General features: G+C 43.3%; 3 protein-coding genes across 5 annotated transcripts; 1 reads left to right on the top strand and 2 right to left on the bottom strand.

The window, feature by feature from the left end:
- Nucleotides 1-3,158: 3,158 nt before the first annotated feature.
- mtfr1l (mitochondrial fission regulator 1-like) lies at nucleotides 3,159-8,604 on the bottom strand. 2 transcript variants are annotated; one of them, XM_047018263.1, is made up of 8 exons: nucleotides 8,484-8,604; nucleotides 7,953-8,101; nucleotides 7,675-7,782; nucleotides 7,431-7,540; nucleotides 6,944-7,158; nucleotides 5,839-6,205; nucleotides 5,532-5,678; nucleotides 3,159-5,313 (listed from the first exon to the last, which is right to left on the bottom strand). In XM_047018263.1, exons 2-7 carry the CDS (start codon nucleotides 7,965-7,967, stop codon nucleotides 5,561-5,563), a joined length of 933 nt encoding a protein of 310 aa, XP_046874219.1. In that variant the 5' UTR covers nucleotides 7,968-8,101; nucleotides 8,484-8,604; the 3' UTR covers nucleotides 3,159-5,313; nucleotides 5,532-5,560. The 2 variants fall into 2 exon arrangements, with proteins under 2 accessions (XP_046874219.1, XP_046874221.1); XM_047018265.1 differs by having other exon boundaries at nucleotides 7,675-7,761.
- A 608-nt stretch (nucleotides 8,605-9,212) lies between these two features.
- Nucleotides 9,213-18,749, top strand: si:ch211-15d5.11 (nuclear receptor coactivator 7). The gene is made up of 16 exons (XM_047015792.1): nucleotides 9,213-9,312; nucleotides 9,933-10,129; nucleotides 10,905-11,098; nucleotides 11,848-11,927; nucleotides 12,905-13,054; nucleotides 13,509-13,700; nucleotides 14,417-14,548; nucleotides 14,634-14,818; nucleotides 15,051-15,463; nucleotides 15,723-15,864; nucleotides 16,175-16,364; nucleotides 16,649-16,759; nucleotides 17,112-17,264; nucleotides 17,547-17,642; nucleotides 17,734-17,807; nucleotides 17,918-18,749. Exons 2-16 carry the CDS (start codon nucleotides 10,068-10,070, stop codon nucleotides 18,051-18,053), a joined length of 2,310 nt encoding a protein of 769 aa, XP_046871748.1. The 5' UTR covers nucleotides 9,213-9,312; nucleotides 9,933-10,067; the 3' UTR covers nucleotides 18,054-18,749.
- Nucleotides 18,750-19,044: 295 nt separating this feature from the next.
- selenon (selenoprotein N) lies at nucleotides 19,045-24,350 on the bottom strand. Of its 2 annotated transcripts, none has more exons than XM_047015803.1 (12): nucleotides 23,923-24,350; nucleotides 23,009-23,126; nucleotides 22,732-22,862; nucleotides 22,342-22,554; nucleotides 22,045-22,169; nucleotides 21,736-21,873; nucleotides 21,487-21,568; nucleotides 21,193-21,381; nucleotides 20,894-20,999; nucleotides 20,647-20,759; nucleotides 20,384-20,485; nucleotides 19,045-20,138 (listed from the first exon to the last, which is right to left on the bottom strand). In XM_047015803.1, exons 1-12 carry the CDS (start codon nucleotides 24,151-24,153, stop codon nucleotides 19,971-19,973), a joined length of 1,716 nt encoding a protein of 571 aa, XP_046871759.1. In that variant the 5' UTR covers nucleotides 24,154-24,350; the 3' UTR covers nucleotides 19,045-19,970. The 2 variants fall into 2 exon arrangements, with proteins under 2 accessions (XP_046871759.1, XP_046871767.1); XM_047015811.1 differs by having other exon boundaries at nucleotides 23,888-23,970.
- Nucleotides 24,351-24,474: the final 124 nt, after the last annotated feature.

The following is a 24,474-nucleotide window of genomic DNA, read 5'->3' as shown; positions in this document are numbered from 1 at the left end:
TGGCCTGGATCATCTTGAGCCTTCGAGAAAAAGAGAATAGAGTGCAATAGAAATGAAGAGAAAGTGTGAAAGAGAAGGAGGGGGGTCAAAGGAATCAAAGGGAAGCAAAGGGGGGGGGGGGGAGGGGGAAATGAAATCAATTTAATAAATTAAAGAACAAAAAAGAACATAAAAGAGGGCGGGGGAGGGCAGGCTGGCAAGAAAATTAGGTTAATTAAGATCTTCGAAGTTATCCAGGACTGTATGGAGGCAAATCGTGACCAAAATTCAAATGAAAATGCATTTCCAGAAATGCATTTTCATTTTAAGAATGTGGCTGCATTATTTGACTCATAAATCAAATTAGTATTCAATCATCCTATTTGCATTTTCATTTTCTTCTTTAAGACTGCTCATTCTTTCCCTTAATTAAAATGAAAACGAAAAAGACATTTGAAATTTAATTTTCAAAATATGCCCCAGCAAATAGATACCAAAATTCAATTTGAAATGTAAAATTTGAAAATGAAAATGCATTTCCAGAAATGCATTTTCATTTTAAGAACGTGGCTGCAAAATCGTGACCACAATTCAAATTCAAATGCATTTCCAGAATTGCATTTTCATTTTCAAGAACGTGGCTGCAAAATCGTGACCACAATTCAAATTCAAATGCATTTCCAGAAATGCATTTTCATTTTAAGAACGTGGCTGCAAAATCGTGACCATAATTCAAATTCAAATGTATTTCCAGAAATGCATTTTCATTTTAAGAATGTGGCTGCATTATTTGACTCATAAATCAAATTAGTACTGATTAGTACTGAGCAGACATTGCATTTTCATTTTCATGTTCTGCCCGCAAAGAACTGCCCATAATTCGAAAACGAAAATGCATTCTGAGCGGCGCAGTAGAGTGACGTCAGTAGCCGCTCTTCTTCAGCTCCCTGCTGACCGAGCTACCCATCTTGTTCGGTAGGGGGCGGTGTGCACATACGCATTGCATTACATGACAAATGTGCCGGGAAATTGATTGAATTGCCGGGTCTTTAGAGGACGCATCACAGATCATGGCGCTCCCTCAAATTGTGCAGACACTGATAGAATTAGCTGAGCTGGTAGAAACTAATAATATATCTGAGTCTGATGCCCGTGACCGAGTAGAAAAAGTCACAGAGAGCTTGGCTGCATACTCTGCCGTCACAGACGTACACATTAATGAGGTTGCCATAGTAAACCTCTCTTAAGTCCTGGAACGGCTGGATGCTGTGGAGCCTCAAATGGGACGGGGACGACCAACCATCCACATCCCGTTCGAGTCCATCGAAAACTATTTATTAAATGGTTTAAAAATAAAGGACATAGCGGAGCTGTTGTCGGCCACCAGACCATCCGTCGGAGGATGCAAAGCAACGGATTTATGGAGCTAGAAAGCTGACAAAAGTATCTGAATTTGAATATGAAAGATCTGAAATATTTGTGTGTTGAATTTCATAAAACTGAAATATATTGCTGTTGAATATATAATATCTGAATTATTTGTATGCCAAATTTAATACAACTGAATTATTTTGATCCAAAAATAAAACATTCTAAAATTCAGATTGCAGGAATTCAGATTCTTGAAATTCAGATTGAGGAAATTCAAATAGAGATTGCGGAAATTCAGATTTTGTCTGAACCAGGCCAAAGGTGAAACAGCTTGCTTTCACAGGAAAAAGTAGACCATTTAATAAATAGTTTTCGATGGACTCGAACGGGATGTGGATGGTTGGTCGTCCCCGTCCCATTTGAGGCTCCACAGCATCCAGCCGTTCCAGGACTTAAGAGAGGTTTACTATGGCAACCTCATTAATGTGTACGTCTGTGACGGCAGAGTATGCAGCCAAGCTCTCTGTGACTTTTTCTACTCGGTCACGGGCATCAGACTCAGATATATTATTAGTTTCTACCAGCTCAGCTAATTCTATCAGTGTCTGCACAATTTGAGGGAGCGCCATGATCTGTGATGCGTCCTCTAAAGACCCGGCAATTCAATCAATTTCCCGGCACATTTGTCATGTAATGCAATGCGTATGTGCACACCGCCCCCTACCGAACAAGATGGGTAGCTCGGTCAGCAGGGAGCTGAAGAAGAGCGGCTACTGACGTCACTCTACTGCGCCGCTCAGAATGCATTTTCGTTTTCGAATTATGGGCAGTTCTTTGCGGGCAGAACATGAAAATGAAAATGCAATGTCTGCTCAGTACTAATCAGTACTAATTTGATTTATGAGTCAAATAATGCAGCCACATTCTTAAAATGAAAATGCATTTCTGGAAATACATTTGAATTTGAATTATGGTCACGATTTTGCAGCCACGTTCTTAAAATGAAAATGCATTTCTGGAAATGCATTTGAATTTGAATTGTGGTCACGATTTTGCAGCCACGTTCTTGAAAATGAAAATGCAATTCTGGAAATGCATTTGAATTTGAATTGTGGTCACGATTTTGCAGCCACGTTCTTAAAATGAAAATGCATTTCTGGAAATGCATTTTCATTTTCAAATTTTACATTTCAAATTGAATTTTGGTATCTATTTGCTGGGGCATATTTTGAAAATTAAATTTCAAATGTCTTTTTCGTTTTCATTTTAATTAAGGGAAAGAATGAGCAGTCTTAAAGAAGAAAATGAAAATGCAAATAGGATGATTGAATACTAATTTGATTTATGAGTCAAATAATGCAGCCACATTCTTAAAATGAAAATGCATTTCTGGAAATGCATTTTCATTTGAATTTTGGTCACGATTTGCTTCCATAGGACTGGTCTCCTTGGTGTGTGGGAGTTAGAACTACCAGGTCTCATGATAAAATGTATGATGCCATGAAAAGAAAAAATTGTGTTTAATGGGCTGAGAAGCATAGAGATACTCAAGAGTTAGTCATTATCCGGTTACCGGTGGGTCATAAAAAAAACAAGAACTAATGATTGCACAGAATGTATTCTTCTCCAGAAGGACTTCTTTGTATATTTAGTTACATGCCCTTGTCACCACCCTTTGGTGATCTTGTGGTACTGCACATGCTCAGTGAAATAACTTGCCTGAACCCTCAACAGGGGAGAAGGGTCCAACTGCAGACCTCTCTCCTCAGGCCCCTCAACAAGGGTATAACCAGTCACAAACAGAAAGGTTCAAAACAACAGCCCATTTTTATTTATGTTTTCAACACAAGACAATCAAAAACGTTTTTCAATTCAGTTTGGCGGCAGACAGAGATATGATGACGGCATATCAGGTGGTTTACCTTGAATAAACATATAACATAAAAGACAGCTGTAAAATATTGATGACAAAATAAGATCAATCAATTTATTTTGTGGGACTAGAGGTCTCACCAACTCTCTTAATCAGGTTCTCATGAAGTCACTCCACTCAACCACTGAACCATATAAAAACAAATCATATCAATCCATAAGTTCTATAGCTATGGCCATTGCTTAACTTGGCCTCAGTTCAACTGCTGTCAAACACTTTGAAATGGGAATATTGAAAAAGACTGGGGAACAGTATCCATGAAATTCAAACACAAAAAAGACAACTGACAGTTACAGTGTACAGAGACACGACAGGGAACATTATTCTTCTTCATCCAGGTAGATTACATGGCAAGACCATACATCCTCAGCTACTAAAAAATTCACACAAAGCTCCAAATTATTTACACACAGACTATACTGATCTGGTTGGAGACCACCATCAGAGCAACCAAAAGAGCAGAAAGTCTAAGAGGAGACAGGGAGTTGGCTCTACAAGCTGTTGCAATGAATGCTTGTTATAAGCACTGTTCTGAAACTTCCGATGGGTTGTGGAGACACTGGTTCTAGTAGCAAAGAGGGAGCATTGAGTGAAAACATGTCAGAAATGGAGGAAAAACTATGGTGGAGGGAAGATAAAAGAAAGCAAACTCGTGGCACATCAGCCAATAATTAAAGCAAAAAGTTCAGTCATTGGAAGAGGCAATAGGTTTGTAGTAAGGCGTCAACAGGAGATGTTGTTATTCACACAAATGTCTGGTACATAGTCAATCCCTATGAAGAGGTGATGTTGCAGTTGCCTAAAAACAAGGAGCCACACAATCCTAACGGTAGGGAAATCTGGACTTTCTACAGCCCACTCAAAACAAGAACACCAGTACACATCTGTCTGTATTCAACCAGCAGGCAGGTTTAGCACAACAGCAGCACACAAGGGAGGATAACTCAGTCACACTACAGTTGGTAATATACAGAGGCAGCACTTTATTTGTAGGAACCACCTAATGATAATCTATTGACCATTAGCAAGCAACAAAAAAACTGCCCTCATATTTATGGTTTTGCAACATTCACATCTTTAGTTATTTACTGATCTTTTGACTCATTGTAGAGGCCCATGAAGTAAAGTGCTGCCTCGACAAACAACAACCAAATCTCACATGCTTTTAATGTATCATACAGGGCACACTTCACACAATATAATTCTGTTAGCCAGTTTTCTTCATCCACTGATACAGACTGAGTTACACCTGTCCCCGAGCAGCCCTCAGTCAGGCTCCGTCATTGAGAACCCCAAAGCCAACTATTCTTTCCCAGTGGTGTGGCGCTTTGGAGTTGGACGTGTATCCGAAGGTGACGGCAAACAACCAATCTGAAATGCTATACAAGTTGCAATGACTGTAAAGTCAACGTTGCGATGCAAATTTAGATCATAACTGAAAATGTGAAGATTATGTGCACACCGGTCATGTCTACACACAACCTTTTCAAGTATGTATAGAAGGATTTTTATTTTACTTTAACAAAAACTCTGTCCGAAAGGTTCGTCCTTTTTCTGTTGAGTCTTTCTGTTGATCAGTTTGCTGGAGAAAGCAAACACCTTTGAGAACTCACTCACTATATGGTACTATGGGTGGAACACAAGAGAATGAACCAAGCGTGTAATTGGATGATTATGGAGTAGATCTAGCGGTAGAGCTAGTCTGATGGGCCTAACACATCTACTCAAGAGAATCTGTCAAGCTGGGATGTGAGATCCCAGAAGTATTCATCGCTACAGGGGACACGAAAGACTCCACGTGTGGTTAACTTCATATCAATGTGATGAAACAAGCTTCCTTTAGTGAGTTACATGGGCAGAAAGAGTGTGAGGAAGGGTGGGAGAGAGGTTAGATTGGTATAGAAGAGGGATGTAAGGGTCCTCTATTTCCTCGTATCGGAGTTGGGTTTACATTTGGCCTGGCTGGTGGATTGCTGTTTGCAATGAGGTGATGATGGGTCTCTATGGTAACACAGTCCACAGGCAAAGGCCTAGTAATGGAAGAGAAAGGCACAAAGGAATCATGACTAACAGCAACGAGGTTGGAACTACTTGTTTTATAATGGTGACATGCTGGCACAGACATATGAAATGCTAAATTCAGCTCTCTCAAACAGGAAATACAATTCTGATTTGTGGAGAACCACCAGGGTAGGAAGTAGTGTTCCCAATGACTCAACACATAATTACACTGTCTAGCTTGACTTACATGGAGTGGAAAAGGGCGACTTGCTAGGGCTACTTCCGTTTGACACCACCAATGTCTTCATCCTTCAGTGTAAACTTCTTCCTCAGAGCCTCAGAGATTAGGGAAGCAGAGTTTTCCTCTCTCAGCGATGTACAGCCTCTGTTGTATCTACAACAACCACGACAGGTTAGAGGAGGGCACCTTGACAATATATGCTGTGTAACACACCGTATTATTTTCAGTGCGAGACGACAATTTATTCTTAGAAAATATAATATATATAAATTTGTCTCGCTCGAATTTCCCGGCCTGTCTTTCTTAACCTTACCTGTCCTTGCTCATCTTCATTCGGTTCATGTCTTTCAGGATGTCCATGACATCAGCAAAGCTGGTGGACTTGGAGAGGGACACCGTGTCCTCCTCTGCCTCCCGGAACTCCATGCTGGGGCGGTCAAGGTCGAACGTGGCTGAGGCGGTCATGGACACCGGTGGTAGGGGGTCGGGCACCAGCTCTGATATGACGGACACCACATCATCCTCCTCGTCGTCGTCTTCCTCTTCGGTGACATCACTGATGACGAAGGAAGCTGCAGCAGTGGCGGCAGGCTGGTATGGTGCCGTCTCGAAGGGCGCCAAGGAGAAACTCATACTAGTGTCGTCAGGGGAGAGCAGGTCAGGGGTCATGGGGTTGGAGCCTAGGAGAGACCAAAAAAGTGGTTACAGACAGACGTATTACTGTTATCACTAAGCACTAGTTATCACAGACCGTGTATTACTCATTGCAGCTCATTGAGGTCTCTCTCCCTAAATAAACCTCAGAATTAGGACAGGACCTAGAATGGACAGGGCAGACTGGCCTAATCAAGTCATCTGAAGTACAGTGTTCTTGTTATCCTAGTGTGTCTCGAATAAAAGTCTGCGACAAGGGCAGATACATATTTAGCATTCTCACTGCCATAGCTAGTATGTAAGCATGAATACTGAGTTACAAATAAGAATAAAATAAAAGGCAGGCTGGTTTTCTAATTATGTGCCTGCTGACAATCACTGATGATCTGATCTTAAATATCTATATATATTGTAAATAAGGTAAGTGTGTGAAGGTAAAACATTTTTTTTCTAAAAACAAGGACATAGCTGGGGTGGCCTGGTGGCTCACCAGGAATAGCTTAAGCATACTGAGATTCCAAGAAACAGATCAATCTTCACCAAAATGCAAACATCAAAAGGAACAATCAAGGGAAACTGTTCAAGAAAAGTTTGAAAATGCCTTTGTCTAGGAAACTGCTTCTCCTAGATATCCTAATGAAGAGAAAACAGAGATTCTATAGACATAGTAACAGAGCGGCCTTCCTTTTTAATGAGACGAGGGCGGATGAGCCGGCCCAATCCCTCTACACAGGCCTGTAGACAAAGAGACTGGGGCCTCTCACCGGTGTCGTTGGAAACGATCTTGGCAATCTGAGAACGTAGCCTGCTGAGCTCGTCCTGCAAGGCCGTGGTTCTGTTCATGGCCGTCACCCCTGGCTTCCTCAGACCCTCCATCTTCTTGCTGCCCTCGCGGCGGAAGTTGGGCACGGAGGAGTTCCTGTGGAGCACCAGCAGGGGTGTTGGCCGCCACTCGTGCCTCAGGGGGCGCGAGTCACTCCTGGGAGGGGGGAGGGATAAGAGTCTATTATTTGAGCATTTGGAGATCTTATTCATAAGCTCCATTAGTATTAACATTTCAAATCTGCTACTTTTATCCGAGGATGGATCCTCCAAAAAAAATATATATAATACAACAGCTTAATAAGGTGTTAAATTATAGTCTATTATTTGAGCATTTGGAGATCTTATTCATAAGGGCCATAAATATTAACATTTCAAATCTGCTACTTTTATCAAATGACGGATCCTCACAAAAATACAACAGCTTACCGAACTCTGGCGTATGTCTCCTCTTCATCAGCTGCGATCCAGGCGATGTCTGCCAAGGTGGGCACCATGGGACCATCCATGGGCCTCAGGGGGGGGAGGCCTGGAAGTTCCTGGAACACAACAGAAACAAGAACACTTTGTGCCACTGATAATACAATACCATTTCACAACTAAATCTGTTATTGTTTCGATGCTAGGCTAAGTTATGACTTGCAAGTATTGCACCTGGGTTGAGGCTGCTTACCTGAAAGCATGCCCTAGGGCAGGGCTTAAGGGGCAAAGTGGAGCCAATTCTCCTCACCACACTTCGGGTGGATCCATGAGGCTTGTTCTGCCAAATAGGAATAACCTCCTGAATAGTTTGTGAAAGGAACATGCAGTTAGTCTTCCCACACCACTAGTCTACAAACCTTGATTAGTGTAACTAAAGCACACTTTTGTTAGTACTTAGCCTTGATGCGAGTTAGTGTTGACAGATTGCATGCTTAAGTCTTCTAATTTAAAATGGGTCAAGAGACTTACGGCATCAGTTTCCATGGTGAATATGGAGGCTTGGCCTCATACACAGCGGAGGGGCACACCTAACTGCAGCAGACTGGAGCTCAGTGTGCTTTTAGTAAACAATGGACATTTTGGACTACAGCTCCGAAGTTCAGTGTCCACAGTTAAGGCTTTAAAAAAGACAGAGCATAGATTAAGCAAACTCAACTGTTAAACTAAGATAGAAACCAAGAAGTCAAGTCACGTAGCTAACCACGATTGAACAATTCGCAATTAGTTAGCGTTAACCTGCGTAAATGGCTAGACGTTCGTTTCATCGCATAAATCACAACAACTGACGATGCTAATTTACTATGGGTACGAAATAGGTAGTCTTCGTCAGCTAACGTTAGCTGTTGGTGAGCTACCTAGACTAGCTAGGCTAAGAGGTCCAATCGGTCCTTTAATTGACCCTCACGAACACAAAAGCGTTATATTGCGTTTTGTGTATCTCGTATTATGCAAATGCACAAAAAGTCACTAGCAAACTACTTCAACCAAATAATAATTTACCTAGAAAAATGCAGTGTTCAGGATTGTTGGAGAAATGCGGATCTCCTTTTTGCCTTTCAGATTACGGTAAATGTTTTCGTTCTATCAGGCCCAGAACAGGACAGAAAGCCGCTCTGCCTTTCCTGCCCTCTGATTGGTCAAAGTTTTATACATGCCTTTTCTCAAGCGTCAACAAATGTGACAGCACGCCGCGTGGCTGGAGCAGGCAGCGCAAGACAGCAGTCTTCCTGTCATTCAAGTTCAAGATTATTGTGTAACAAATATGGTCGTGACGATCTCAAACAGACGATTTAAATCTTTAAAAAATACTCTAAATCTGTAGTAGAAATTCCTAACCTACATTAAATACTATAGCCTACTTCTTGACAAAATATATAACATTAAAAAAAGGAATAATACTGAACAATCTAACAACAGAGAAATTGAGAATAAGAATAAGAATAACAAAAAAAAAAACATTTAAGTGGGGTTAAGTGACTTGTCCTGGCAGTTCGGTGAGATCGAATGTCTGTTGGACTAGCCTACCTACATAAGATAAATACAAGTACACATTTTGTACGTCTGATTCAATGATCAAGTTTGTAGTATATAAACCAAAAAAATATTTTAACCATTCTGCTGATGGAATAATTAAATCAATCGCTGGACCTGCACAATCCTGTATGGTTACACCAGTGAAAGAAGTTTCTGGCCCTTTAAATCTGGATAAAATTGGGCGGAGTATGCATGTTCAATTTGCTACTGTAGTCTGCAGTGAAATCGGTTAGAACGCCGCAATATGAACTCCACTGCCACCCGCCATCAAACAACATTCCAGACAATCAGACAGGTCAGACACAGATGTTCAATGGTGCTGAATACACAGTGTAACTCTTTACGTCGTAATTTTCAGTCTGCTTGTGATTGGGCTGCTCATGTAATCCTTTGATGATAGAATGTCGTCCGAAGGCTCTTCATTTCTTTTATTGCTTGAAAACATATGCTGCGCTTTATTTAGATATTAATATCTAATTAGCACTATGAGCGTAATATGCAGGCTATCTTTCTTCCGAACGTTCTGTTTTCAATAGTTGTTGGTATGCATCAGAAGATTTTTAGTACAGACATCATAGGCCTAAGGAATTTAAACCCAGGAAACTATGATGTTAAACAATGTGACAGACCCAAGAGTATGGTGTCCTTTCTTGCATACAACAGAACATCTTCACACCGCAGGGATAGTAATGCATGTTTTTTGTGTGTATAGCATAAAGAAAAGAAGAAAGGCACCTCTCTGAGCTGTCCTTACACATGCATTTAAGTAGTGTTTTGGTAGGTCATTTTGCAGTGCAAGCCCTACAGAAATTCTATGGGTGTATTGATTGACTGCCTGATTTAATAGAAAAATTTAAGTCCATTGCCCACAGCATCTTATCCTGTGTGTATGCATTCTCTTCCCTTCTCCTTTAGGTAGGATTACAGAGGCATACTCAAAATGGGGACTGTCAGATGGAGGAGGGGTGCTAGTGGAGTCTCTCATCCTATCGACGCTGCATCAAGCTAGGCAGAGAGGTCTGTGAAGGGGCCCTCCTTTTTGCAAGAGCCATGGAGAACAAGCTACAGAGGGACAAAACCAGGCCCAGCTACTTTGGCAACGTCAAGACCAGGTCAGGCCTGCGATTAAAAGAGATTATTGTGCTGAAAAGAGAGAAAGTGCTCCTTAGACTTGTGACACTTGAGTCACAGAGGCTGGAGTCATTCCAAATATGGTATTATTTATTTGAATGTTTTGCAGTTATTATAATTAATTTGTTTACAGAGTTCTGCCTGCACTTCCAAAATACCAGTGGAGGTGAAATTATAGTGCCATCACACTAGAGCAAGTTAGTAACCAAGAGACATGGAGACTGTTGATGCAACACACTGTGTTTATAGTTTTGTCATTTTATGGATAAAAAGCATGATGGAAGGATATTCTGATCCCAGTTGGAGTTGGAAACTGGCCTTTTCCTCTGATGAGTTGCTAGTCACATAGCTTGTAGTTCTCGTCTGAATGGAGGTCCACACAAACAGTGGAGGGTATTATGTGGGCGAGAGAAGTACAGGTTTCTGCCAGGAACTGTCCAGCCGTATCCCTAACTCCCACTCAACTGCATAAATAACTCTTGGATTGCCAATACAGCCTAATCTTCTGTCAAGATGGATGCAGAATCAACTGAAACTTGCAAATGGATTTTTATGTATATTAAATCCATATGAAATATGGATTTTCAAGGATTAAGTACTAAAGCATTCCTCAGGCCTACTCAGAGCTGGTCGTAAATGTCACTATGAATCTCAGTGACACAAAACTCAACAGCATTTATTGTCAATTTGCGGGGTAGAATAAAGAAGCTTGACATGACTGACTATGCTGTGTCTCTTGCTGTGTCTCCTGGTCAGGCTGGGCTCCAAGCTGCCCTCAGGTGTCTCCCAGCCACCAGGCTTCATTTCTTGCCCCTGGGAGACCCAGCCTCAGGCCTGCACAGCCCTGGAGGGCAGTAGCCAGTGCCACAACTACCACAGCGGTGCAAGCCGGCCTCTTGACCACGTTCCCCACATCAGAAATCCTCGCCTGCGGCAGTACTACCTTCAAGGTGCGGTGTTAGCCAATGAGCTGCCTAGGTTAGAGTGACTGTTTCCTGGACACAGAATGTGCCTACTCTGGACAACAATGTCAGTGGAGATTTGTCTTGACACACTTAGAAAATACATCTAGGGTGTCATTAAAATTAAGACTAAAGAGGTAAACTTTTTGGAACACACCCTCACATACTGTTTTCAGACCTGCTTAACCTCATATAAAGAGCCATTTCTTTTGTAGTTAAAACTAGTTTGTCCTGAAATCTGTTTTTACTTTTGTTAATTACAACAGCCACATTTCCAACATAGATGATAATGCCAGAATTCTCAGTCACATCTGATTTACTTCACACATTCAATCATGTGACTGGCATGTACAAAGTTAATTATATTTACTGATATAATCATGTACACAACACGCAACCTACAGATATCCAAATATGAAACACAGCATTCACACCTTTGTCTTTGAAGATCAGTACTCCCGGTGTTGGTCCCCTTTTCAGCTTCTTTATGTACATTTTAAATGCAAATGCATTGCTTCATTAGTGGGTCAATGTGTCCACTGAATGTCACACACATGCGTCTGACTCACTGCGTGAAATCTCATGACTCCCCCAGAGACAACTCCCACTTCTGTATATGGTGCACCACATCGTGGGATGTTTGAGCAGATCAGACAGCTGATAAGAGACAGCATTAAATATAGAAAGAACTCGAGGTGGACTCCTCTCTCAAGAAACTACTGACATTTTGTCTCTAGGCACGACTTGGGAACCAGGTGGCCTCACTGCCAAGCCCTTTGAGGAGAAACAACAGTCATCTGGCATAGCCAACAGTCTGGTGAGTCTACTTTCTTTTTTGAGCAAGTAGTTTTTTGAGGTAGCTTTCTTTTTTTCTTGAGATAAGAAATAAGATGTGGAAATCAGTCGGAATCTGTTGACCTCTAAGCCTGCCTGTAAAAATTGTGTGGAATGAAAGCAAGAGTGATACTGCGGAGCTTATAGTCATATACCCATGTAGGCATAAGTCATCGTTGTCCTTTTACAATTATTAGATAAGAAACAGCTACACCCATAAACATGTTCGATTGCATAATGTATGATATTGGAAGAACACATTTTGTTCAAAGTACAGAGTAAAACTTTTCTGTATGTGAGAGAAGCAGTGGATACTGTTGTTCTCAGTTAAAATGGGAATACAAAGTCTGATTGAGAAGGTCTATGGCATTTACCACATAAGAGCTGTGTATTCTAAGGTATTTGTCGTCATTTTAATTGATTTATTAGTTCACGTCATTCTTTACATGTGGTTGGAAGCAAGTACTGTATATTTTGTAGAATTGTAGGCGACTCACATAATTGTATTTATCCAAGATGATTTACTGAAATTGTTAGAAACAGACACTTACTCACACACCCGCGGGGGTCTGGCGTGAATACTGCCTGCAGTTCTGGAGTCTGTCAGGTGTCAGGAACCTAATTCAGTCCCATGGATCCATTTGTCAATAGGCTGGTTTCAGCAGTAAGACATGGTAATGGTGGCATGTTTCACAAGTTATTGGCAAAGAAATGTTGACACAGTACATGGTATCTTGGACCATGTCAGTCACCCCCCCCCCCCCCCCCCCCCCCCGTGCTTATTACCTTTTTCCCGGCACCTAATCATTGTCTATTCCCTGACCCAAAATGATAGATAATTATGTTTCCCTGTCTTTTTGTTGCTGTATGTATTTATTGAATGGGCTGGTATTGCCCTTGCACTGAAGTGTATTGAGTGAGCAGTTTGTGACATTCCTGTGTTTGTGTGTGTTTACCCAGCGCCTCCCTGAGGACACAGTTTTCAGCATCACGTCAGAGTTCAACAACCCTGGAGCCTCAGACGTGACCAAGATGAATAGACCTCCTTCCTCTTTCTCCTGTTCCTCTCTCCTCTCCACTGCTTCCTCCTCCTCCCTGATCTCCAGACAGGTAAGGGCTGTGATGGGTTCAGCTCTAATCTCATCCTTTGTTAGTAGTGTCTGGATGACTTCACTCAGCACAGGGCACACCCACTGATAACTTGGATATTATCAAAGAATAGGGCCAAGAAATTAAACCGGTAGAATCATGGATCATGAAGATTCACTTGTGTCCACAGTGTGTTCTAGTGAAATAAGTTGCAGTTTATGGTTAGTATGGGGGATGGCTAACTAATTATATATACAGGCCAGTCTAGTTTTTGAACTCCAGTAGGAAATGCAAAGTAAAGCCTTTGCCTTGATAACCATTTCACCTTCGAACCACAGCAGTATTTGCATAGCTGACAGAGGCTGATGAAACGTGTGCACAGCCGAGCATTAGGAAGAGGAAGTTGAATGTGTCCGCTTCAAAAGAGAGAAGGAGATTCCTTGTAGACATGTCTCAACAGCCTGTCATTCTCCAGCACCTCCGTGTTCCGATGGGAAAGGCATTCAACCAAGGTTCATCCCCTCCTCCTCCTCCTCCTCCTCCTCCAACCAACCTTGACCATATTTTGGGACTGGCTCCAGAGCTGAAGAGCAACCCTGGGACTGTCTTTACTCCCCTGGCCTGTCCTCACTCCCCATCCCCAGATGTAGAGTATGACAAACTCCTGGTGAGCCCCTGTTAAACTTAGTGCTGAATATACACTACAAAAGTGGAAGTCTTATTTGACAAGCTGTGCTTTATGACGGCTGTTACAGTAGGTGCGTTCGGCTTCATGCAGCGCTGTCGGCTCCGCCGGCGTTGCATGAAGTCAAACACACCTAAAGTCTCACTGCGTTGTTTTCGTGTAGAGTGCAGAGGGAAACATTACTCAATAGGATGCGACATTAGAGTCTATTCAGGTCTGGAAAAACTCAACTGGCTAATGGGATAATAGATTTTACTTTGAAGGCTGTTCTTTATGAAACTGCTTTGTCAGCTCAGTCAAATATAACATAGAAGATGGGACTTTGTAGAATGCTACAGGCTTGGTGAAGAGAGAAGGGCAATAGTGCAGTGTTGCAGAAAGACATGCAATATCATACAAGTCTCTCAGTTCAGCTTCAGTAAGCCTGTACATAATAGTGTAAATTATGCATTTAGCAGGCACTTTTATCCAAAGTGACAGACAGTACAGGGGAATTTGCAACCTCTTGACCTGTAGTCAAATATTCTACCACTGAGCTATACCCACACGTCAGTGGTAGTACACGATAGACATAAGCCTGTAATCGATACAATACAATTAATATTTTCTGTACATAATATATATAGATATCAGATCAGTGTTCTGTCTAAATGTTGTGCCAAGTGTCCTGGGCAAACCCCTTGTTTTGATTTGGACAGGATGTAGAGGCGGTGCCCATGCCTGACGGACAGCTCTGTCTACTGGCCCTGCCCCCAGAGTGTTCCGAGGGGGAGGGGCCTGAGGCCATGCCATACCTCAAATTGTTCTGCCGGTCCATCACAGATCGGAAGGTATGACTAGAGAAGCACTGATGCAGTAGTCTACATTGAAGCTTGCACGGTGACTCATTTATATTCTTTCTCACTCACTCACCAGGGTGTTGTTTCTGGTATTCTGCTGGTGACCGCCAAAAAGATCTTTTTCGACCCATGTAAGACCCACCCCCTTGTGATGGAACATGGCTGTGAGGAGTATCTGCTGTCCTGCTCCGTGGATGCCCTAGCCTCCATCTCCTTCTTCTCAGACATCTCCCATGTGCACTTTAACACCTCCACACACAGGTTCGAAACACTTGATATGGAAGCGATCTAATATTTTATTTGGGGGCGGGGGGCACTTGGGTGACCCCAAGTGCTTGACAGTACTTGCAAAAGTTCTGATTTACTAACGACTAGCAACATCCAGGTGTGTGGATATGCTCTCAGTGGAACAGGGGTAACAGTGAGCTGTTCATCCATTGCTGGACATAGAATACAGGAATATCAACAACTTTTACTGTTGTTCACTATCCAGGTGGAAAGGCAAGAAAACCACACCCAAGTCCAAACCTGTCTCTAGGCCCCAGGATGGGAACACAGGGCATAGTAGTCTTCCCCACCACAAGGGGGAGACTGTTCCAGCTCTGGTGTCAGCAGCCACCTCAAACCTGAGGAGCAGCCTGACCCTGAGCTTGAGCAAGGGGGGATCTGAGGAAGAGGAGGAGGAGGGGGCGGACAGGGAGAGCAGGGACGAGGCCGAGAGGCAGCGAGAGGGAAGCCCTCTGGAGGAGCTGGCGGTACAGTCTGCAGGGCCCCTGGGGGTGGCTGTTTTAAGCAGTGCCGCTACCTTCTGTTGTGGAGGCCAGGAGACTGCTGGCAACAAAGTGAAAATGGAGCTGGTGCATCTGAATGACAAGGAGAAAGAGTTCCATTTGAAGAATCAGACGAGTAAGAAGAGGAGTTATTTTAAGTCCTAGTTTACAAACCTAAACCATAATATTGCTGGATGACTGAACTAACATCCATCTCTCTCCCTTACTTTCCCTCTCTGCCTTTACTTGCCCTCTCTCTCTCTTTCCCTATGCCAACTGTGCTGTACCACTCCCCTCTCCCTCTCCTCTATCCTTCTCTCCCTCCCACCCCTTCTCTCTCCTTCAATTACCCTCCATCATTCTCTTCCTCCCTTGACCTCCTTCTATCCTCTCAGGCTCTTCCAGAACATTCCCAGGTAGTTCTGGAGGACTGATGTTTATCCGGATGCGTGTTCATAGGTCGTCTGGCAAGAAAAAGAGTTTGGGTTCCAAAACCCTCCCATGGAGAGACAACTGGTTTACTCTCTCGCAGGAGAGGTAACCCAGTCAGTTTAACAATTAACACCAACTTTAACACTGACTTTCTACTCAGTGAACATTCATTAACACACTGACAGTATCTAGCAGATGTCTTATTAACAAGCAGCAGTGGGCTGTTACAACCGGCAGACAGAGCTATAGGGGTTGTTGACCATGTCAACACTTTCTGTAGTACAAGTCGTTGCGATAGAACACAACACTGAAGTTTTCTAACTAAGCAGCTTTTTGTTTTAGGTCCCTTTTGTGTTCTCTGGTTCTAAACCTACCTCTTTATGCGTTCTGTGTGTTTTTCTTTGTTTGATTGCAGCTCCGATGAGCTGTACGCTTACCTGAGCCACTGGAGACCTGATCTGTGTATCCTGGAGGGGGGGGTTGAGGAGGAGGAGGAGGAGGGGGAGGAAGAGGAGTTTGTTCTTGTCAACGATAGGGAGGAGGAGGGTGAAGAAGAGGAGCTTGACATGTCCCAGAAGTGTGGACGTATGGTGGAGGATTGGGAGGTGAGTAAGTGGTTTAAATGAGAAATGTGTTAATTGTTAATCATACCATTAGTTGTGACAGTAGCTTCACTTTAATATCTGCTGTGTATTCTTCTATCGTAGGCGTATATACACGCCTTGCTTCAAGCTAGAAGTTGTTTTTTGTTTAACTAGAATTTCTTTATACTCTTCCGTGTTTATTTTGCTAACCGCATGTATACAACACAGAGGGAGGTTTATGATTTGAGTGAGAAGGTTTATAGAGGGGTTTTGTGAAGTTTACAGCTGGTTTGTTTGTTTGGCAGATGGTGTCTGCAGAGGATGGTGGAGAGAGGTCAGCCATGGTCATAGACCCAGAGGGACTGGCTGAGATTGTAGAGCAGAGTCGAATCTTAGAGGCCTCACATGTCAGAGAGGTTAGTATGAACAGGACGTTGGCAAATGTTTTAAAACATTTGCTTGCTTCGTGTTATACATTAAACAGGTGGTAGACCAAACTTTGTCTCTGCTATACATTCATTCTCTATATTTCATTTGTCTCTCTAACCGGTTCCCCTTCACCCTCCCTCTCTCTTCTCTCTGTAAACTCCCACACCCCACCCTCTCTTGCACCTTCACTCTATTCTCACTAATCTGTCCTCCGTTCCTCTTACCCTCTTCTCCCCCCCCCTTCTTCTCCAACACTCTTCTCTCCAACCTCCCACTCCCCTCACCTCTCTCCTCCCTAACCTGTCGTCTGACTCTCTCTCTCCCTCTCTTTCTCTCCAGTTGTCAGCAGAGCTGCCTCCCAGGACAGTGGGCCACCCTTGGAAGCTGGCCTACAGCACTTCTCATCACGGCTCCAGCCTCAGATCCCTCTACAGGAGGCTCAACGGAACTGACGCGCCCGTCCTTGTCATTATCAAAGACGCGCTCAACCAGGTGACCTCCTTTGCACGCCAATACAGTCATGGTTTCTTCTTCAGATATGAACCCCACTATTCCTCTGTTTCAAATCTATAGATTGCTATAGATTGAGTAATAAGTAAAACACAGTTCTACACAGGAGCAGGCGTATCAAACCTGCATTGAGTTGATGTCTATGTTCTTTGCACTTCTGAATCTGGACCATGGCTCACAGCCAGACCACTGTGCTGTAGTTAGTTTGAATGGAATAGAATCAAACTGAGGCTGTTGTTGTGAACGGTGATATTGGTGTCCCAGGTGTTTGGTAGCTTCCTGTCCCACCCTCTGAGGCCCAGTGAGAAGTTCTATGGTACAGGAGAGACCTTCCTCTTTATGTTGCATCCACGCTTCAAGGTGAGACGTGTCACACAAAGATGAGCAATCCCCTGTCGATAATACGTGAGGTGGCTTTAATCAGGTTTCCGCTGGTTTTCCTCTCTTGCAGTGTTTTAAGTGGACAGGAGAGAACTCATTTTTCATAAAGGGGGACTTGGACTCATTTGCTATTGGTGGAGGAAGGTATTCATGAATTCACTACATTGTGTTCTACGTTCCTTTTGATCAGGATTATGTTGTGTGCATGAAGCAAACTCTCTCACACTCTGTATTTTTTCTTTTTCTAATCCCAGTGGGCATTTTGGTCTGTGGCTGGATGAAACCCTGTACCTGGGCCGGAGCAGTCCCTGCTACACCTTCAACAACTGCTGCTTGTCAGAGACCGATGACTTCCAGGTCATGGAGCTGGAGGTGTGGACCTTCTGCTGATGGAAGAGGGAACCCTTTGCTGACAACACCCTCCCCCCTGGGGGACTACTGGTGTCTAACAAGCTGCTGTGTCACTAGATTAAATAGGACTCCTGAGACATGTCATTGCAGATGGTGTTGATCGGTCTCCTGAGGTAAAAGGTGGAAGGATTGTCCTCCTCCCAATACACCTTGCCTCTCCTGACGACAGCATCCATGAACATCTGACACTCACAAGCTCCATATTGACTGTGTCTAAAACAGGACATGAAGACAGTACTTGCCTCCACACAGTGAAAAGACCAGTTGGATTTACCCGTTTTTTGCGATTCATTCCAGTGTGTTCCTGGCTATGAACAGAACAGAGGATATTGTTAACTTGGAATCTGGTTGGCACTGAAGCTGTAGCCTCAGTGTAAAATGGGTACTTCACAATTAAAAAGAGGCAGGACAGTTGATTCTGCCAGTGACACAGCTCTAGCCAGATTACCACATTAACCCTGCATGAACTAACCTTCATGTCCACATTAGCACAACTCTGTCCCCCCATCCAGTCCCTGCACTCCCTCTCATCATCTGAGATGAATCATACAACACAGGATCATGACTGGCTTGTTAAAACAAGGGACTGAAAAGTCATGATATTCATGGACACTTGGATAACCACAACATGCCTGGAGGAAAATATCTCATTGGTGGCATTTTGACTGGTGGGTGTTTGAAAAACAACTTATTTAAATGTATATGGAAACATTATATTGCATTTGGACAGGTGAACTGGAAGATGATGCTTCTGGACTAAAGTACAACTGCATATTCAATGGAACCTAGCCACTCATTAATATTCTTGGGACTTAACCACTGGTAGAATCACCAATCTTTGCTGTCACTGTACTATAGAGAAAAAATAATAAAACCACAAAGTGGAAATATGAGGCACTTTATAAGTAACAAAATTAAGATCTGAAAACCTATAAAATTCAGACAACATTGTTCAAAGATGACAAAGATAGCATGTTTTAGCAAATCAAATTTATTTCAATTTTTGTTAAACTGGGATGACTTGATTGTTTTCCTCAGTATCCAAAAGGCCTAACAAAAACAAGGTTACGTAGGAGCATTATTCTACATTGCTGATATTTTAGAGGAAACAAATCAATTTTTGTTACAAGACATCCACACAAAAAATTCCAGTAAATATGTTCCTGTCTACTGTAAGAAAATATTTGGCGTCTAACAGTCAGTCACATCCTTAATATGAAATGGGCAATGTTGTATTGCCCACAAACGTCAATGCAAAAAAAAGTGAGAAAAAAGGTGAGATTTAAAAAAATGAGTAACATGTACCACAGTCCAGCCTGGTTTATAATTCAGCACATGGCACCCTCTGGGGGCATAGCATGGGTATTGATACCTCAAAGGCCCAGTCATGACATCAGGCCCAGCCCAGCGAGGGCTTTCAGGCAAGGCCTTCACAAACTGCTGAGGCTTTAGAAAAGGGAACCACTGACCTGCTATACCCCTGGCTGTGACCAGAAGTCAACACCATACAATAACTGTAGGTCGGTATTATATATTGCACATAACTAAGCCATGTATAAAAAGAGAAAGGTGAACTATGATTGTGCATTATGGCGTAGTCTGTTTTTGGAATGAGTTTCACGAGAAGGCAATTAAGAAGCATTAGCTAGCCCTAACTATAATGGCATGTGACAAACATTTAACACTAGTGTTTAGTACCCATGTCTTCGAGAAGGGCTTGAATAGTTGTATATTGGTCTGATGTTAAGGACTTGTATTAGAAAGTAAAGTCATTATCAGCTGCCAAGGCTTTAGGAAACAATTCCTTATACTGAAGGATATAATGATCTTAAATCATTATCACCTTTGAAAGAACTTAAGTTATTTCTCAGCCTAACACACACAAACAGACATTATTTAGTGTGCCAGGTACTGCTTGGCTTTCTCCAGGCCTTCTTTGAGGAAGTGGATGTAGGCGGAGGTGGACGGGTCCTCAAAGCCCCCAGAGAAACTGAACGGGGCTCCTTCTTTTTCAGGCTTCATGGATGTTTCATCCAGGAAGTAATTGGCATTAATGTGGTGGAGCTATTGGAATGGGAAACATATTAAAGTCATTATCACAAGAATTTATCGCAAAGTCTCTTCCTGTAATTAAGCTTAGGAATGATGATGGAAAACAGGCTTTTCTATATACACTTTATATTGAAATGGTTCTGATACACAGTTGTCCTTCATGCTTCAACCTTTCCTAGTGAGCTTAAGGATAAATTGTTGTTGGGAAGTTGAGTTTGAAGCGTACAGAAAAAGTCTGGAAAGCAGATGGGACTTACTATGGTGCCGTTGGGAAGTGCCACCATCATCTCTACAGGGAAGTTGTACTTCTCTAGGTGCAGGCGGGCCCTCTGACTCAACACAGGGTCCTGCTCATCAGCCTGGGACAAAAACACGTTATGCATATCATTTTTAGTAAGAAGGACAAGGTTAGGTCAAAGCTCTCCAAGCAAAGACTAACAAGGCCACAGGGGCAGTGTAAGGTCCTTTAGAAGGAGTGTTGAGATTGGAGCCTCCAGGGCCAACTGTCATGGCTACTCACCTGCATGTCCTCCAGCTCCTTCACAAGAGACCAGCTGCTGACGAAGCTCTGGTTGAGCAGAGCAAGGACGGGCGAACTTTCCAGGACTGTCTCCCGGAGAGTCCGCCCCGAACCTGCAGGAGGAAGCACCAGAGGCACCGTCCAGGTTAGACACTACAGCCATTCATCTCTCCATAACAGTAGATTGAACAATGCACACATTTCTGTCTGGTGTCTCCACACCACACAGTAAGGTGAAGTGTCTCACCTCAGCAGGACTGGTCGTCTAGCGCCCCCCACAGGAGAATGGAGTGCACCAGCTTCTCCTCAGCCTGCGCCCTCTCAAACGCTTCAGAGAAAGGCAGGTAGGACACCTTGGTGCAAGTGAGGCCAGGGTATAAGCAAGGTAGACATAAGCAAAGCCTCCTTGTGTCAGACATAGACAAAGGCTCATGTTTAAGTGAATATCTTGTAAAGATCAACACAGGTGATGTTCTGAAAAAATGAAAACATTTAGGGTACACAGGTTGGCCCTAAACACAAATGCAAGAAGCAGTAGAGTTGCACCTTTTTGAAAGGGTAGAATGTGACCTCTATGCGTCGAGTGGCATCCTCTTGGCTGATCTCTGACGTCCAGTGAATGTCCTCAAAGACAAACTGGATGGGGTCGTCCTCCTGTCCTCGCCTGTCGATAACATTTCCTTCCTCATCCTGGATGAAGGAGGGAGTGGAGGGACCGAACGACTGCAACTCCATCTGACCACACACACAAACAGGAAAAGAAGGAAAGACTGATGTGAATATATTTCCTCTCTACCATTCGGGTTGAGCAGAGTTCCAGAGATGTCTGGTGTACAGTACCTGTGGCAGGTAGCCGATGTCCACCTCCATATTACTGCTCTCACTGGCTCCATAGAGCCACTCCATGTCCACATTCAGAGACCTGGTGTAAGAGAAAGCATGTCTGTCATTATTACGTAACGCACAGAGGCCTGCATAGGAGATGTGATCAACCTGAACGTATCAGCTATTATAGGAATATGCAGTAAGATAAAGACTAGAATATTAGGATTATTAAGTGAGTGCATTTGTGTAACTTATTCCCCACACCTATTGTTGGGCACGTAGAGGCGGAAATCGCGTATATGTGACGCATCCCTGGACATGATGATGTGGCCAGTGAACTGCCCAGGCGTAAACCAGAAGGGGAAATCAGGGACGTCGTTGAGCTGGAACTCTGCATGGATCCTGAGGACAACAACAATCACCACAATAAATGTCTGTGAAATCTTTTTGAATGGAAACTCGATTTGTATTTTACTTATACAGAATATAGTACATTTGTAAACAAAATTGAAATGTCTTCTTTTGTTCTGAGGGGGAACTTTTCAGAATAAGTCCAGCCAGATTGTCTCTGACCTGAAGGCGATGTGGAAGTAGAAGTCACTGCTGGCTTGTATGCAGGCCACAGCCCCCTGCGGGGCGAAGCGGGACTTGATGAAGGGTCTGGGGTGGAACATGCTCAACAGGGAGTGGATGAGCACCTGAGATGGGGGACATTGTTCACTGTCACTCACGTGTACAACCAACATACAGTCCATACATTCAAGAAAACGATATTTTCTTGCCCGTTGTATAGGATGCTACAGAATGCTCAAATCATGTGCATTTATGGTATGGGCGAAAGACAGGAAAGGTAGTGGAAGGGTACGGTACCTCTTTGCCTCGTGGTGCTGGGGGGTGGTAACGGTTGTTGGGTAGGTACCCTGTAAATATGTTAAGCTCACTGGGAATGACCCACCAGGTGTCGCCCACCTGGTCCTTGCCTTTGGGGGGCAGGAGTGCCCTGAAATGGGTGGCAGAGAAGGTGGAGGAGGGCACAGCTGGACTGCGCCAGGACCGCAGACCAATCAGGGAACTGTGTGTAACCTGGAGGACAGGTGAAACACTGCTGTCATGTCTGTCAAGGCCCAATTAAGGCCTAACTTAATTATGAAGGGAACATCCATGCCAATTTCAGATGAACTCAGACCAATACAGCTTTCTGGAACTTTAATATCTTAATACGTATATCAAGTATGGATTTAATGTATGGCCCTGTCTTACCCCGAGGAAGCCATCCTTGCTCTTGGTCATTGTGTCCATCAGCAGAGGCACCATCTTGGCTTCCAAGGCCAGGATCTCACCGTTCGGGTCAGCGAGCTCTTCCTCCTCAAAATCACCAGGAGGTGCAATCCCTGCAGGGGGACAGATGACAAAGCCATGTGTAAGAGTGTTTGTGAGAATATTATCCATACTGCAAGAGTGTGTGGAGATGGATTGGGTTGGTAGGTTTCAGCATGTCCGGCACCAATCAGAACAGACTGGTGTTGGGGAACCAAACCTGTGAGTTTCTCAGCTATAGGCTTGAACTCCTCCGGGCTGAGAAACAGGTCGTGGTCTGTGTCTAACGAGGAGAATAGGAAGAGCCCCTCGGTGCCCAGAGTCTTCACACCCTCTTTCTGTTGTGGAGAGATACATTTACATTACATTTAGTCATTTATCCAGACGCTCCAGAGCGACAGAGATACAAAAGGAGCTTCTTATTGTGCCAGCTGACATGCTCCAGCAGCTTTAAAAGGCATGTCCTTCATTCAAACTGGGTCAATAAAGAATATGGTCCACAGTTTTTAAGACTATAACGTAACTATAGATGTCTGGCAACACTTGTCTCTAGTTTGGTGGACCAGCACAAACAAAGACCAATCAAACAAACATTGATGAGGACATTATTTGTTTATGTAGGATTGCATAGCGAATGAGCAGAATTCCAAAGATGTTTATTTAATACACAGGGGACTGCCTGCGTGCAAACGGGGGCTGGTTCAATGGAGGATGGGCGCTATCAGAACTGAAGAGCCAAACTAATTTAGGTGGAGGGGGTTGAAAGAGCACAATGTGTGTAACCAGCTGTGGCACATTAATAGCCCACCAATAAAAGGGGGGATAGGACATGGCTGTGTTCATTGTTGCCAACAAAAAACAAATACGTGGCACAGATTTCTAGTGCTTACTACAAATGTCTAAAAAAAAAAAGTTACAGATCAATATTGGAACCTGTCCTAATTCTGCAAACGTAGGAGTGGACAGTTGATGGCTTTTGCTAGGCTACATCATTTACAGACGCGACCAATATTTTTATATTTAAAGTGTTTGCACTCTATCAAAGTGAGTCTTTCTATTGGTCAACTAAATTAGCATTTAATGCTGCGTGCAACATTACCTCAGTGTTCATGTAGAAATGGAGATGGTTCTTACATGACGTCTGAGAAGCTGTGAGTCCTGGTAGTATTTGTAACAATAGGCGAAGACTGGGACAATAATTAGCGTCAACATTGTTAAGGAGATTGCCCCGGTGATCCATGATCTTCTCTTGTTCTTGCCAGACGCAAGTTCTCCACTGCTCGGAGATATCATGTTTAGATGCTTTTTCTCCTGGGGCGTAACATTCTTATTTCCCGCAATCGTTTTATCCACGTCCGCGGCCATCCTTGTTTTCTTGCCCTGCTTTCTACATAGATACAGACATCCCTGTAATATGAGTTAGCCCTTACAACAATAATTGCAGAATGATTCCAGTTACTGCAACTCGTTCACCAAACGTCCTCGCCTTCCAGACTACCAAACTGCTACACTAGTAACAGCTGTAAATTGTAACTACAGCGCCATCCTCTTTCCGGCTGAGGGGCTGGCAGTGTAATAACCACAATTAAAGCGCCAGTGCTCACATTCTTTCTGTAGTGAGTGACCATAATAATACCTTACATTAAAATGTCAAAACTTGTTTCCCATAGAGAGCACACTATTTTA

This window comes from Hypomesus transpacificus, chromosome 3 (genome assembly GCF_021917145.1).
Source record: "Hypomesus transpacificus isolate Combined female chromosome 3, fHypTra1, whole genome shotgun sequence".
NCBI classification, from domain to species: domain Eukaryota; kingdom Metazoa; phylum Chordata; class Actinopteri; order Osmeriformes; family Osmeridae; genus Hypomesus; species Hypomesus transpacificus.
Note: the sequence above shows the minus strand (reverse complement) of the source record. Positions and strands in the feature narration are given on the sequence as shown.

Coding starts and splice junctions, on each gene's coding strand:
- si:ch211-15d5.11 (XM_047015792.1), top strand. CDS start 10,068: ATGGAGAACAAGCTACAGAGGGACAAAACCAGGCCCAGCTACTTTGGC. Junction 13,055..13,508: donor CCTCCCTGATCTCCAGACAG/GTAAGGGCTGTG, acceptor GTCATTCTCCAG/CACCTCCGTGTTCCGATGGG. Junction 17,808..17,917: donor TTTGCTATTGGTGGAGGAAG/GTATTCATGAAT, acceptor TTCTAATCCCAG/TGGGCATTTTGGTCTGTGGC.
- mtfr1l (XM_047018263.1), bottom strand. Junction 7,541..7,674: donor GCCCTAGGGCATGCTTTCAG/GTAAGCAGCCTC, acceptor GTTGTGTTCCAG/GAACTTCCAGGCCTCCCCCC. Junction 6,206..6,943: donor GATCGTTTCCAACGACACCG/GTGAGAGGCCCC, acceptor GGTCTCTCCTAG/GCTCCAACCCCATGACCCCT.